Source organism: Psammomys obesus, unplaced genomic scaffold, assembly GCF_907164565.1.
Source record: "Psammomys obesus unplaced genomic scaffold, mPsaObe1.curated_primary_1811, whole genome shotgun sequence".
NCBI classification, from domain to species: domain Eukaryota; kingdom Metazoa; phylum Chordata; class Mammalia; order Rodentia; family Muridae; genus Psammomys; species Psammomys obesus.
The window spans coordinates 19304873-19318055 of NW_026596051.1; the positions used below are offsets into that span (position 1 = coordinate 19304873).

The following is a 13183-nucleotide window of genomic DNA, read 5'->3' on the forward strand; positions in this document are numbered from 1 at the left end:
GCACCCCTCAGGATCTCCTTAATGAGCCAGTGTGTTATGTAGCTTCAACACTGCTAATGAGTCAGGCCTGAGATAGAGCAGAGGTTCTGGTGCTTTCTGCTGCAGATCCAAGGACAAAGCTGTCAAAACAGCATTATCTACTGCTCACAACAGGGGCTGTCCCTTGTCTGTCACCATATTCCAGAAGGGATCTAAACAGCGGCACTGCCAAGAGTCCTATGATTCTCCCACATAACAGGCACGGCCCTGAGCCACAGGAGGAGCTTGTGGGCAGAGCCAGTCTGATTTGTCCAAGATAATGGCAGCTTCAATGTTAGCCCTTTCATCTCCACATCTCAGTGTTGGCTTCCCTCTAGCAAGAGAGCCTCCATGAGCCAGGCTGGGGCACCCCTTAGCCTGGCTTGGTGGCAATGCTAGTCTCAATGAGGTCTTCATATCCATGGAACTCAGAAATCCCACTTCCTGATCTTAGTTCTTACTTGTCAGGAGTGACCCAAAGGGCAGTTCCTGCTAGAGGACACCAGTGTTGGGCCTGTAACTGACAGCACTCTGGCTACAGAGAAGGTACTCCAGGGATTTGCTACAGAGTGACAATCCTCACTTCCTCCCAGGAGAGGAGGGCACCCATGTCAGGAGCCAATGTTCAGAACCATCATGGGAACTAAATGTTTGCAGGGACAGCAAGCAGCTACAGGAGGATGGGGTGGGAAGGGCTTGTTTTTACCCTGCAATACATTAGAGACAGGACTGTGGTCTGTCTGGGAAGCAAGTACCAAGTTTTATGTCCATTTGCACTAAGACAAAAAAGGACATAAAATTACATGTATGTGTGTGCATGCAAGAGAAAGTCTGTGCAGTAGGCACATGTCTAGAAAAGGAGTCATGGTCACAGTGGGTATGGTGTAGGCTTAGAGCCAGCTGTCTTGGTTCCTGCTCCCTTTTACTGCCTGGGACTCTAGGCAGATGCCTGTCCCTGAGCCTCAGAGCTGTCTGCCTCAGTTGGTGGGGCTAGAATGCTGCCCAGCTCCCTGAGGAGCATCCAGAAAATCATGCAGATGGAGAGCCAGCACACCCCCCTTCTCCGGCCTTTGTCTTGAGACCTGAGGCCCATTCTACCTTCATTCACCCTCTCCTGTGCTTCAGCCCTCAGAAGCTACTGGGCACAATGGATCTGTTTCCTAGCAGGTCTTAACATTGGGATATTGTGGGCCAGAGGAGTGAGACCCAGGGTACTGGTGGGGCAGGAAAGTGGGCCTAAGTAGGCAGTGCCTGAGTGGCCATGGAGCAAGGGAGGTTGCACACAGGGCAGGTAGAGGCTGAGTTGGCAGGAAGTTGAGAGAAGAGCAGCCAGGAGCATTGAGCCACCCTGTGCTATACTGTGCCAGTGTATCTGTGTAGATAGATATGGAGGACAAGGAAGGACTTGAATGCCACAAAGCCACACTGCTTGGTCACTAAGGAACAAGGCCTGAGGGATGCAGAGCCCTGGACACTTCCAGGAAACCACAAAGGAACCCAGAGACCCCCTGAGGTGAAGAAAGGGCAAGGCCTATGATAAAGGCTCCTGGGGACAGGGCTCTCACCAGAACACGTGGTCCTTGGTCACCTGTTCCTGCAGAAGTGTCCACTTCTTCCCCAGGTCAGACGACACATACAGCTGCAGGGCAGACAAAAGAGAGACAGAGCTTTGGCAGGGAAATTTGAGTGACTGTGCTCTGCTACAAGGCTCCCCCAAGGGATGCCATTCTTGTCCTGCAGGAACATTGGAGCTGCAGGCTAACCACCAAGGCCTGAAGCCAAAGAGAGGGCTCCATGTGGAGGTCTTTTCAGACAGGCTGGCAGGTGAACTCTTGGTGTGTCCAGCCCCAGATGGACAAACAACAAAATCCACCGAGGGGTGGGTTCCCCCTTCCTTTCCAGCCTGGGGTGGTGCATGCGGCCTGCTAGATTCATATGGGGCCCTGCTTCTTTTCTTTCTCCCCCAGTCCTTCTCAGGACTTCCCTGAGTCCAACGCCCTCTGAGGGAGACACTTCTGTCCAGGGCCCTGTGACCTCACTGGACAAGAATTGCTGCTGTCTGCCAGTGGCCAAGAAAGAGGCTGTTGGTTGAGGGTGAAGCCAGAGTGGGCTGTGACTTCAACTCTCAGGCTGTCAGGGAGTAGTTCTGAATAGAGTGGCTTTCTGCTGGGCAAGCTGTCTGTTTGTTATGGTGGGGGTGGGGCAGCAGGAAGGCCTCAATGGAGGCAGACTGACTTCTCTCCAGTCAGTCTGATTGGCATCTGGCCAGCCTTGGAGCCCAGCTGTAGAATAGGTAATCCAAGCATGCATTTGCTACAGGACAGACACAGCGAATCCCAGCACACATGTCCCTAATTCTCCTATGTCCCAGGCCCTGCATTCTCATGTCTTCCTTGAATGGTTTTAATGCTAACCTTTCACATACTGAGAGAGAAGGCATGGATGCGGTGAGTCTGTCACCATGGTCCCAAGGGCATCTTCGACTTGCATTATTTTATGGTTTTATGGGTGTCACCTCCAGCGTTGGCTTACTGTGACAACTGTGCCCTTCCTCTCTTTCTGGAGATGTGTGGGCATTGGAAGCCCCTTTGGCCCCACACAGTTCTGCACATTGAGCTGTGTGGCGCTGTCTGTTACTTGCAGCTGACAGCGCTCTGCCTCTGCTCTCTGCCTTTAGGACATTCAGTTTCCTCAATCACCGAACATCACCCTTGCCAGTGACATTCTGAAGGGGGAGCCTGAGACTCCAGCGGCGTGGCTTCTGTCAGAGCCCTTCATCCACAGCTGCTCAACCATGCATGTGTTCCGGCTTCTTCTAAGCCTCAGTTTCCCATGTTAAAATCCAGGATTCCGCATTCCAGCCTTAAAGGGGCATAGTGGGATACCTCAGTCACCCTATAAAGTGCCAGGGAGCTGGGTAACATGCAGTGGAAGCCCCTCAGCTCAGAACAAAGCACTGGGAATTGACCCTGGATTTGGAGCCCCCAGCTTCAGGCTCAATTCCTTCCATTCCATTTCCCATCTCTGTGTACCCTTGGCTGCCTGGGGCACTCACCCGCCTGCCTCACCTTCTGCACCATTGCTGAATAGATCCTTGTCTGCCAGGTATGCCAGTGAGTTTTCTGAATGAATGAGCACATTTGGCCGTGGGGCAAGGGCTAGCTAGAGAGGGCAGGAGAGTAAGTATTTCTGGCTTGGTGGGCTGAGTGGTCTCTATGGGAACTCTCACCTCTGCCTTTAAGCAGAAGCTAAGAGAGTCAGGAATCCAGGTTAGACATGCAGGCATGGCTGAATGCCAAACGAACTTAACAAGTAGCTGGACGTTATGTATAGACACCTGCTCTGGATCACATGATAAGAAAGCACTGCCTTCCATTTGTAAAAGGGAGTCAAACAAGGAAGGATTCCTCTCTAGAATGACTGCCGGCCAGGCACGGTACTCCTGTGACCTGTGACCTCCCTGGATTCATGACTGCCATGATCTAAGGCTCAATAACTATCAAGGCACATGGGTACCCATGGCTGTGATTTATATCAAACACTGTCTCACTGAAAGCCCACACAGAAACACACACTTAGGCTCACACAGACTATCTCTCTCTGTCTCTCTGTCTCTCTCAAAGACACAACCATTAAATGGATAATTTTTCTATCTTTACAAGATGGGAGAACTAAGGCTTATGGAGGTAAATACATTGCTCAGCATGACACAGCATTTGCACATAGCAGCAAGTCTCATCTCATAGACTTGGGTTCACAGTACTATGTCAGTGGAAAAATGTGCCCATAAGAAGGATGCTTGGTCAATTCTGTCCCTCTCTCTTGGTCATATGAATGACCAGCCCCTTTCCAGATCACAACTCAGTTTATCCATCTTCAAATTGGTAAACCATTGCTCACACCTATAGCCAGTCAGTCCAGAAGACAAGCATTTAGGGGCCTGGAGACAAAGTTTACGCATTAATAAGTGGCATTATCATTGTTATCACCACCAACGTGCTTGTGTTTATGATGCCCATCCCAGAGTTTTATGTAGCCTTTCCAATTTAGTCTCGTGAGGGGTTGGGGAGGAGGCTCTGATTTTACTATCTGCCATCAATTGCTGCAGAAATAGAAAAGTTCTGCTTAATAAAAGATAAACAGAAAATAAACATGAATGAACATTGGAGATATTGCCCTAGTTCCAGTAGCTAAAATCTGCATAGAGGTAGCCTGTGACAGGGTGGTAGATCAGCTTTAGAGTGTGTGTCTCAGGAGAGCAGTGGGATGCATTTTAAAGTTTTGTTGCTCTGAGAAAAGGTAAAGTGAGAAAGTGCAGTCAAGATAAGGAGAAGGTGATATCAAGGGCAGTTATAACATGGGAGTGTATCAGTGACCCCCAAATGTGATCAGAGAGGTAGCAGCTCTGCCCTAAGCTGTGGTGACATCACCATTGAAGGTCCTTAGCTTTCATTCTCCATTGCTTAGAATGCCTTGTTGTCTTTACTAACACCTGCCATTCCGTTGACTCCCTTGCAGCTAAACTGACAGGTCAGAGGAGGAATGCATTCACGGGGTTTGGAAAACCAAAGCGAGATGAGGTGTTCTCTCTCTCTCTCTCTCTCTCTCTCTCTCTCTCTCTCCCCTCTCTCTCTATTTCTCTCCTTGGGGGCACTTCTGGTCTCCAGCATGTCTCAGGGACCATGCTCAGCTCTGAGATGCGGAGACAAACACACACTCTGACTTTTACATAGGAGCTGGGATGTGAATTCAGGTCCTCATGCTTGTCCAAAAAGCACTTTGCAGACTGAACCTTCTCCTCAGCCCCAGAAGAGGTTCTTGACTGGAAGAGAGGTGGGGTATAATGGAGCAAAGCAAAACAAGCAAAACAAGGTGCATCTGGCCATATTTTAGAAGTCAGTGACCCCAGTTCTGCCAGCCATAGCTCAAGCCCAGAGAGATGAGGCTGTGAATGATAAGACAGCAGTCCTAAGAGGTCTGGGTAGGAAAGGACTTCTAGTTCTAGGAGCCTCCAGAGCTTGCTAAAACCTGAGAGAAACGTATATTGGGTGTCACCCAGGTAGCCAGGCCAGAGTGCAGTAAGGTACCTCAGACCATGTCCCAGATCATTGCGTAGTGAGGAAATAGAGGGAGGCAGAACACCTAAGTGTCCTTTGTTAGAGCAGGAGCAGGCATCTGGGAAGAGGAAGGAGGTAAGAGAAGTGAAAGAGAGGTGGGGAATGACAGAGCAGAGGCAAAGAGTCTGGGTCTGAGTGGACAGTCCTGTTTGTTTGTGCCTACCCTGGTGGTTCTGGACCTGGTGTACGGCTCTGCCTGGTCAACTGCTAAAGTTTTTGCATTTCCTTCCATGCGTGTGGTGATAACAGCGTACTTCCCAGAACAGAGCCAGTTCCCAGAGCATTCACTGCCCTGAGCCAGAGGTGTGTGCAGTGTGTGCCTCTCAGCAGTGTCTACACACAGCAGGTTTGTAGAGTCAGAGCTGGCCTGATTCCATAAACACCCAGGTTCGTGGGCATCCGAAAGCATTGACAGACCACCGAGCCCCCACAAAACTCAAGCCGCCCATCACTTACTGATTTCCCCAAATCCCTCATGCCTTTTATATCAGCAATTAAACCTTTTCTCTCTCCTTTCTTTCCTTGTCATCACAGAAAAGAGCCAAGGAAAATAACCGTGGTTTCAGCTCCATTAATTTTTCAGGGCACCATAAATTAAAGAGCAATTGCGACACAGTCAATTTCTTCAGGAAAATAACTCGGCGTAGCTGTGCTTTGGTCTAATTACATGGAAGGCTAAGTAACGCTATTAATACCCAGAAGGCTGTGCAGACCTGAGGGGAAGGGATAGGAACAGGCAACCATAGGCCATGACACTGGACAATATGTGATAGACCTTGGAGAGGAGGCTGGGCTCTGGGGAAAGATGGGCTTGGCCACCACCAAGGGTTCTACTTAGGGTTCTCTTACCTGGCTGATCCCTGTTAGTAGGAATTTGTGATTGAGCCATATGTTCATTCAGCTAATCGACTACTATCCATTCATCTATTCATTCACCATCTACCTTACATCCACATATCATCCACCATACTACTTACCTACGCATCTCACATTCCTATGTGCTCATCTGTTTACCCATCTGGCCTTATGCCCGAACCCATCCATTCATCTATTCATACTCCTTTAAAACGTCTATCTATAAACTATCAGTCTATCCAAAAATCTATTCATTCATCTATCCCTTCCTATGTTCATAATGTATCCACCCATCATAGAATTTTAGAAAACACTCAAGATTAGAATGGTGAAATGTAAAACCAACACGGCTACTTTCCCAGAGCTCAGCCCTGGTGTGTGTGGGAGGCAGACAGTGATCAAACACTGGCAGAAACACACAGCTGCATGTTAACATCAAGAACGAGGCACAGGACCCTGGGAGAACATGGAAGGTGGGTCCCTGCTGGCTGCCCTTCAGGTACAGAGGTCTGAGGGAATGGAGCCACACTGGGCCTCATGCCTGTCCCTGTCTTAGGGGCTGATGAATAGCAGTTTTCCACTGGCTGTGTTCAAACCTCTGGCTGGGTACAGCCAAAAGTGGCAGGAGCAGAGCCTGGCTGGCAGGAGGAGAGGGGCTGTGGCTCTTCTTCCTTGATAGCTACAGTGTGGCAGGCACTGCATAGCTATCACCAGAGCCAGAGTCCCTTCCTGGGACCTTTCTCTTTCCTGCAATAAGGTATGGTGGCAGCCTGTCTTTCCACTCCAAGGTAGGTATACTCTGATGCTTAGAACTAATGGCCATGCTATCATATGGCCCCAAAGGGCTTCACAGAGGTGCTTTTCAGGATATGGAGATTATCTAGTGGGCTTGGAGTGTAGTTCCCTCGGTCTTCATGAAAGACAGGGACTACAGGAGGGTGCAGATATATAGTCATGGACTAGGCACACCAAGCATGTCCATGTATGTATCCTAAAGATGAGAAGAGACTTAACTAGGCTGCCCTGCAAGATACAACAATGTCAATTTAACCCAAAGCACATGGTAACCACCAAGACTGGAAAAGGAGGACCAGCTCTTCCCAGAGTCTCAGGGGCACTTGACCTCCGTCCAAAGCTATTAATTTTACACTTCTGGCCTCTAGGTCTGTGACAAGACACATTTCTGTCATTTAATCCCTTAAATCTGTGGTCACTGGCTACATCACGGCTATACAAAACCAACCAGTGCCCCACCATCTGAGCATCTACTGGCCTAAGGAGAGGAGGAGAGGCAGAGGGCAAGGACCCAGGATGATCTAAGATCTCCTTACCCAGCTCACAGCCCTCCCTGTGTCAAGGGCCACTCACTGCCACCTCCACTCATTGTAACACACACCACTGATGTGAGATTCCCCATGCTGGGGTGTGTGTGTATGTGTGTGTGTGTGTCAATAAGGGCAATGTGAGGGTCAGGCCTCCTAGCTCCAGCAAGGCTGTACCCCATTAGCTGGGGGGGGGTGGAGTCCCCTGACAGGAGAGCTGCTTTGGTCCTGATGGTCATCTGATTGGTCATGGGTCGTGAGGCCTCACATCCCATGTCCTCTTACCTTGCTGTCTTTGGTGTAAGCAAGAACCTTGTCCTCCTCCTTCGGGTGGAAGAGGAGAGTCTCCACAAGGAAGGGGACAGGGTACTTCTGGAAGGTGGTACCCTCATCGGTGCTGAGGAAGAGGCTCTGTTCCCGGTCGCCGAGGGACGAACTCACCAGGATGATCTGAAATGCAGAATGTGAGACTGAAATAGGGGTGGCTGAGAGGAGGGGTGTGCTCCCTCACTGCCACTCCCCACCCAACCACTCTTTCATGAAGGCCCTGTGGCAGAGCTGTGGCTTGGCCTGGAATCCTGACGTTCAAGGCTCTGAGGAGAGCTGAGGCAGGTGTGGGTATTGCCCAGGATGTCTGAATGAGGACTTCAAGGACTATTTAGTACTCAGGATGTGTGGGATGTGGGTGATGGGAGTGGAGGCATCTGCCTGCAGAGGAGGATGCTGGATTAGGTTGTGCTAGCCCTGGGCTTAAAAGGTGGATGGGGAGCTGGTGGAGGTGGGAGGGCTACTCCAAGGTCACCACAGCCAGCTGACTAGTGTCTCCTGAAATGATGCACCCACACTCTAAGGCCCTGGGAGAGTGAGTTTTGAAAGCACATCATGCCCTAAGACCTTCATGTTGTGTAAAAAGTGGTTTGGGGTCTGTTCCTTGTCTGCAAAGAGTAAATGTTACCAGGGGCATTTGGATCTATTGTGAACACAAACACAGGGACGGGGTGACTGTGCCTTGGTGGGCACGTAAACATGACCACCTAGCCAGCAAAATGACCTATCCCTAAAAGCAGGAAGGGTGTCATCATGGAGATTTATCAAAGTAAACTCGACTCTCTGAGTAAATGAATGTATTAAATCACCTCAGGAGAAACAGGTCAGGAACTTATTACGCACCAGACTGAGGAAAGGGTGCAACACCTTCATCTGAACACCATAAAGAAGAGGTCACCAAGAGGGCATGGCCCACAGAATCTACTGAGCAGAGCCTACAGGACTCACAGAGACTGAAATGCCAATCACGAACTCTGTTATAGGGCTGTGTGAGAGCCTCTGCCTACACATTAGAGTTGCCCAGTTGGTGTTCTTGTGGGACCCCTAACAGCTGAAATGGGGGTTACCTCTGACTCGCTTGCCTATACTTGCAACCCTTTTCCTCCTAATGTGTCACCTCATCCAGCCTTGCTATGAGGGTTTGTACCTAGTCTTATTTTAATTTGTTATGTCATGTTCAGTTAATATCCCTGGGAGCTCTAATCTTTTTTTTTTTCTTTTTGGTGGAAAACGGAGGAGGAGTAGATCTATGGGAGAGGGGGTGTGCTAGGGGTGAGACTGGGAGGGGGGATGGAGGAGATGGCAGTGAGGATGCCATTTATGTAAAGAGTAAAATTTAAAATTTAAAACGAAGACGAGGTCACCTGACACCGTGATGGTGACCTGCCTGTCACGTGACTCACATGTGCATCAAGGGACATGAAGCAGAGAACTCCCAACTGGCCCAAAGGCTTCAGCTTAACTCGGTTTCCATGGTGGCTATGGCCTACTCTGACCGTTGTCCTTCTCTCTGCCCACCTGTTATGCCCGTATAGACCTGACATCCATTCAGCCACCTGACCATCCCTCTGTATCTGGGCCTGCCCTTCCTCTTACAGTCTCCAGGCCCCACGGTTCTGCACCTTATTCCTGGAGTTGCATTGAGTTTGAAGCTCAGCTCAGCTCTGACCCCCATGGCTGATTTTGCAGCACAGCTTCTAGCGCACCCCATCATCTTAGTTCCATAAAGTTTCTTTTCACCCACACTGGCTTTGGCTTGCTTTCGGTTAGGTCTCTCAAATTCTTGAACCTGCTAGGCCTCTTCAGTTTTTGTATCCACGTTGTAACCTACTGTTTTAGTGAGGGTTTCTATTGTTATGATAAACACTATGACTAAAAGCAACTTGGGGAGAAAAGGGCTTATTTAGGCTTACAACTCTCAGGTCACACTTCATCACCAATGGAAGTCAGATCAGGAACTCAAAAAAGGCAGGAACATAAAGGCAGGAACCGAAGCAGAGGCTATGGAGGAGTGCCGCTCACTAGCTTAGCTCAGCATGCTTTCTTATACCTGCACAGAGCTGGCTGGTACCACCCACAGTGAGCTGAGCTCTCCCTTATTACACACTAATGAAGAACATTTCCCACAGGCCAATCTGGTGTGACATTTTCTCAACTGTAGTTCTCTCTTCTCAAGCTGACAAAGAACAAACCAGGACACCTACATATAGAGATAGGTAGGAACACACACACACACACACACACACACGCACACACACACACACACATCTGCATTCTATGAAACTGTTATCTGAGAGTTAATATTGATAATTAAGATTGAAATAAATAACCAGTATCCACACCTTGGACAGCTATCGAGGGAATCAAGACTAGTTGGCAAAATTTCAGACAACAGACTGAGGTCACTTGTGAATTGAATACTAGCCAATCAATACATTCTGACATTGTGGAAGGATAGAAACATATCCATTTGTTTTTCTGATGCACTCACAACAAGGACCTTACTTGGAAACATGGTCATTAGTGACAGGGGCAGGATCTCAAGAGGAGGCCATCCTAGATTTAAGGTAAGTCCAGCAATAGTGTCCTAATAAGAGAGGCCAAGGGCACAGAGATGGTGACCTTGGCAGCTGGACACATGGTGCTAGAAGAGGCAGAGAAAAATGGCCCCTGGACCTCCAGGAGTGGAATCCAGCATACCCTCCCTTGGATGTCCAGCCCTCATCCTGGGTGAGCAGTCCATATTCAGCCCCTGTCATAGAACATTGTTAACTGAGGCAGGAACTCTGCCAAGGGGGAAGGGAGAGCCATTCAGCTTATGTTTCCACAACACAGATTTGGTTCTGCTGGAGGCAGGCCCCCAAGAGGCTCACGGGAATGGGTCATTTGGGAGACTCTGGCAGCTTGGCTTTGTGGGGACTACCACATCCCTCTCTTCTCGGTGCACAGCATGCCCCACTGTGGAGCATTTGTGGTGACAGGAGGTCCACAGGCTGTGTGAGCACCCCAGGTCCCATGTATCTCTGAAAGCAGCAGATGAAGCTCCATAACTGGGGTGATCTGTGGCTCCACACTGTGTTCAGTCCCATCAAAGCTTCCAAAGGAGAAGCCACCACAATACCCAGCTGTGTGGCATCAAGGACCTCAGACAGCCCAGCTGTGAGGCCTTTGCTGTGATCTGGGAGGCTACCTGACCCACCATCTTTTCAGCATCCTTTTAGGCTGCCAAGTCCCCATGGACGCCAGTTCCTTTGAGTTGCTTGGGACTTCCCTCTACTTCATGGAATAGTCAAGAAAGGTAGCCAAGACTCTGATATCACACTGTGGGTTCACAGGAGGGCTTCAGAGGTGAAAGGGGGGGTTGGAGGGCTCCTCACAAGTCAGACCTTAGGGTCAGTGTACTGGGTCAACTGAGAAAGTGACCCCACCACACAGCATTCAGGCATGGGGTACCATAGCCATTTGGCTCTGCAATCACTGAGGCACAGCAGGGGATGGCTTAGTGAGGATTGGCTCCCTGCCATGAACTCTCTAGTCCCAGTCTGCTGTCTACTTCCTGGTGGGAAGCTGAAGCCCCCAGAAACTCTCCCAGTTCTCCATGCAGGAAACAGTCTACCCGCATTGGCAGTGCCTTAGAGCCTTCTGGGTCTGGGTTTTCTGCCCCTCATTTGTGCTGTGACCTCTAGTGCAGTCACGGTTGAGACATACTCACTATCCTCCTCGAGTCACTATCCTCCTGTGTAGACTTAGTCCTTAGGCTGGCCTCTCTCACTCTGGGCCGGCTGCACTCCATGGTGCAACCATGTTGCGTTCAACTCTAAAGGAACTCTAAAAGGGGAATTCTCATCCTACTATCTCTACTTACTAGGTGTGGAAACTGATGCACAGGGAAGGGAAACAGATGTCAAGTTGACATGGGAGGAAGCCACGGTCAAGGTCTAAGCAGATGACTCTCTCTGCAGGGTCTTATTTTGGGAGGGACACTGTGCTGGGCAGGGAGCTGGTGTGGGCTGACTAGGGACCAGCACCGTAGAAGAGCATACAGCTTCCAGCAGGGTGTGGGCCACCGGAACCAGCCTCTCTGTGGACACTCCCGGGATGGTCTTTCAGATGGAGGTCAAGCTAATCTGGAGAAGATAATGATGGGCCTATGGGGATCAGCGGGCGGCACATCGAGACTGCTCCAATCTCAGTGAGCTGACTGACCATAATCCTATTGTACTTTCTTCCCAAGGAAACATAATGAGCTTCCTGGGAACATTAATTAGTCTCCTCCAGCACAAAGCCCACTATCTCTGTTCAGGAAGGCCTGGGAAGGACTCTCTGAAACAAAGACAAAGATACGACCTCTGAGATGAGTATGAAGGTTCAAAGGAGCAGGGGTAACTCAGGGAAGGGCTACAGAGTGGTATGAAAAGAAAAGGGTGGGGAATCCTAGGGATGAGTACTGTTCCCTGTGTCGCAGAGACTGAGTTATAAGAAGCTTGTGGCACCCTGCAATGCGTTTTGGGCTTCCCTTGTTTAGATGATGGGCAGTGGAGAGGCATGGGGTTGGTTCCTACAGGGGTCCCTCCTGGGATCCCCCCACACACGTTGAGCTTCCAATTGCCTGTGATCTTGTGGCAAATACCACTGCAATGGCACTTGCTAGAAGATCACAGAGGAAGGCAGTCATCAGGACACTGCGGTGCCTGTGCCCTGGCTGGCGGGCGGCGTTTGTCAGGCCCCTCTGCTGTGGCTGGCTCTTCCGTCCTCTTTGGCGTAGGACTGCATCCTGCCACCCTGAGAGTGAAGCAGCTGAGTAGTGTGTGGAATTCTGCGCTGGAGCTGGCCTCCCCTCCCCTGCTATTTACTTAATCATTCAGTAATATCACCAGGGGACCATGAATATTTATTTTATACTCTGCATTGTAATTCATAAACTGTTTTTTTCTCAAGGCAGCCAGCTGCAACTCTCAGGAACTTTCCGCTCTTCCCTGTGTCCCTTTGGCACATCCTTCTGTCTTTCCTTCAATAGTACAAACTATGTGTAGACACCTGGACAAGAAGAAAAAAGACACAAGCCACCCAGATACCCTGTGTTTGGCTCACCAAACACCTACTTGACATCCCTTTTTCCACCAAGGTCCCAGATGTACACATGTTTTAGCCAATCCTCTGCTTGGAACCCACATGCCCCTCATTAATGCTCTTTCCCATGATGCACTCTGATACTGCAACTGCTGGCCATGGGCCATGGGCCTCCTGGTTGGACTGCATGCCCTGTGCAACTCCTATTTTGTACCTCTGGTGACCACAGGCACAGGTGTGGGTGTCTTGGCAATTGTCCTGAGTGGATAGGGGACAGAATGCATTCATGAATGAGGGGGAAGGCTGGCCCCATCTCTACCTGGACTCTCATGGGATCTTGTGTTTGTTTTTCTCCTTGGGAGAATATTCTCATGAGTATTCAAGTAGCCTAGAGGCCAACAGCCAGAGGGTCTCATTCACTACTACCTCTTCTTCTTCTTCTTCTTCTTCTTCTTCTTCTTCTTCTTCTTCTTC

The 13183-nt window shown here is 49.8% G+C and overlaps 1 protein-coding gene across 1 annotated transcript in view; it reads right to left on the reverse strand.

Annotated features, from left to right (window-relative positions):
- Sorcs2 (sortilin related VPS10 domain containing receptor 2) overlaps positions 1-13183 on the reverse strand; it is a 361028-nt gene that overhangs the window by 44639 nt on the left and 303206 nt on the right. Inside the window, exons 4-5 of the mRNA XM_055624007.1 lie at positions 7598-7762; positions 1584-1657 (exon numbers count right to left, since the gene is read on the reverse strand). Of these exons, the coding sequence (XP_055479982.1) occupies positions 1584-1657; positions 7598-7762 (239 nt within the window). The remainder of the gene's footprint in view (positions 1-1583; positions 1658-7597; positions 7763-13183) is intronic.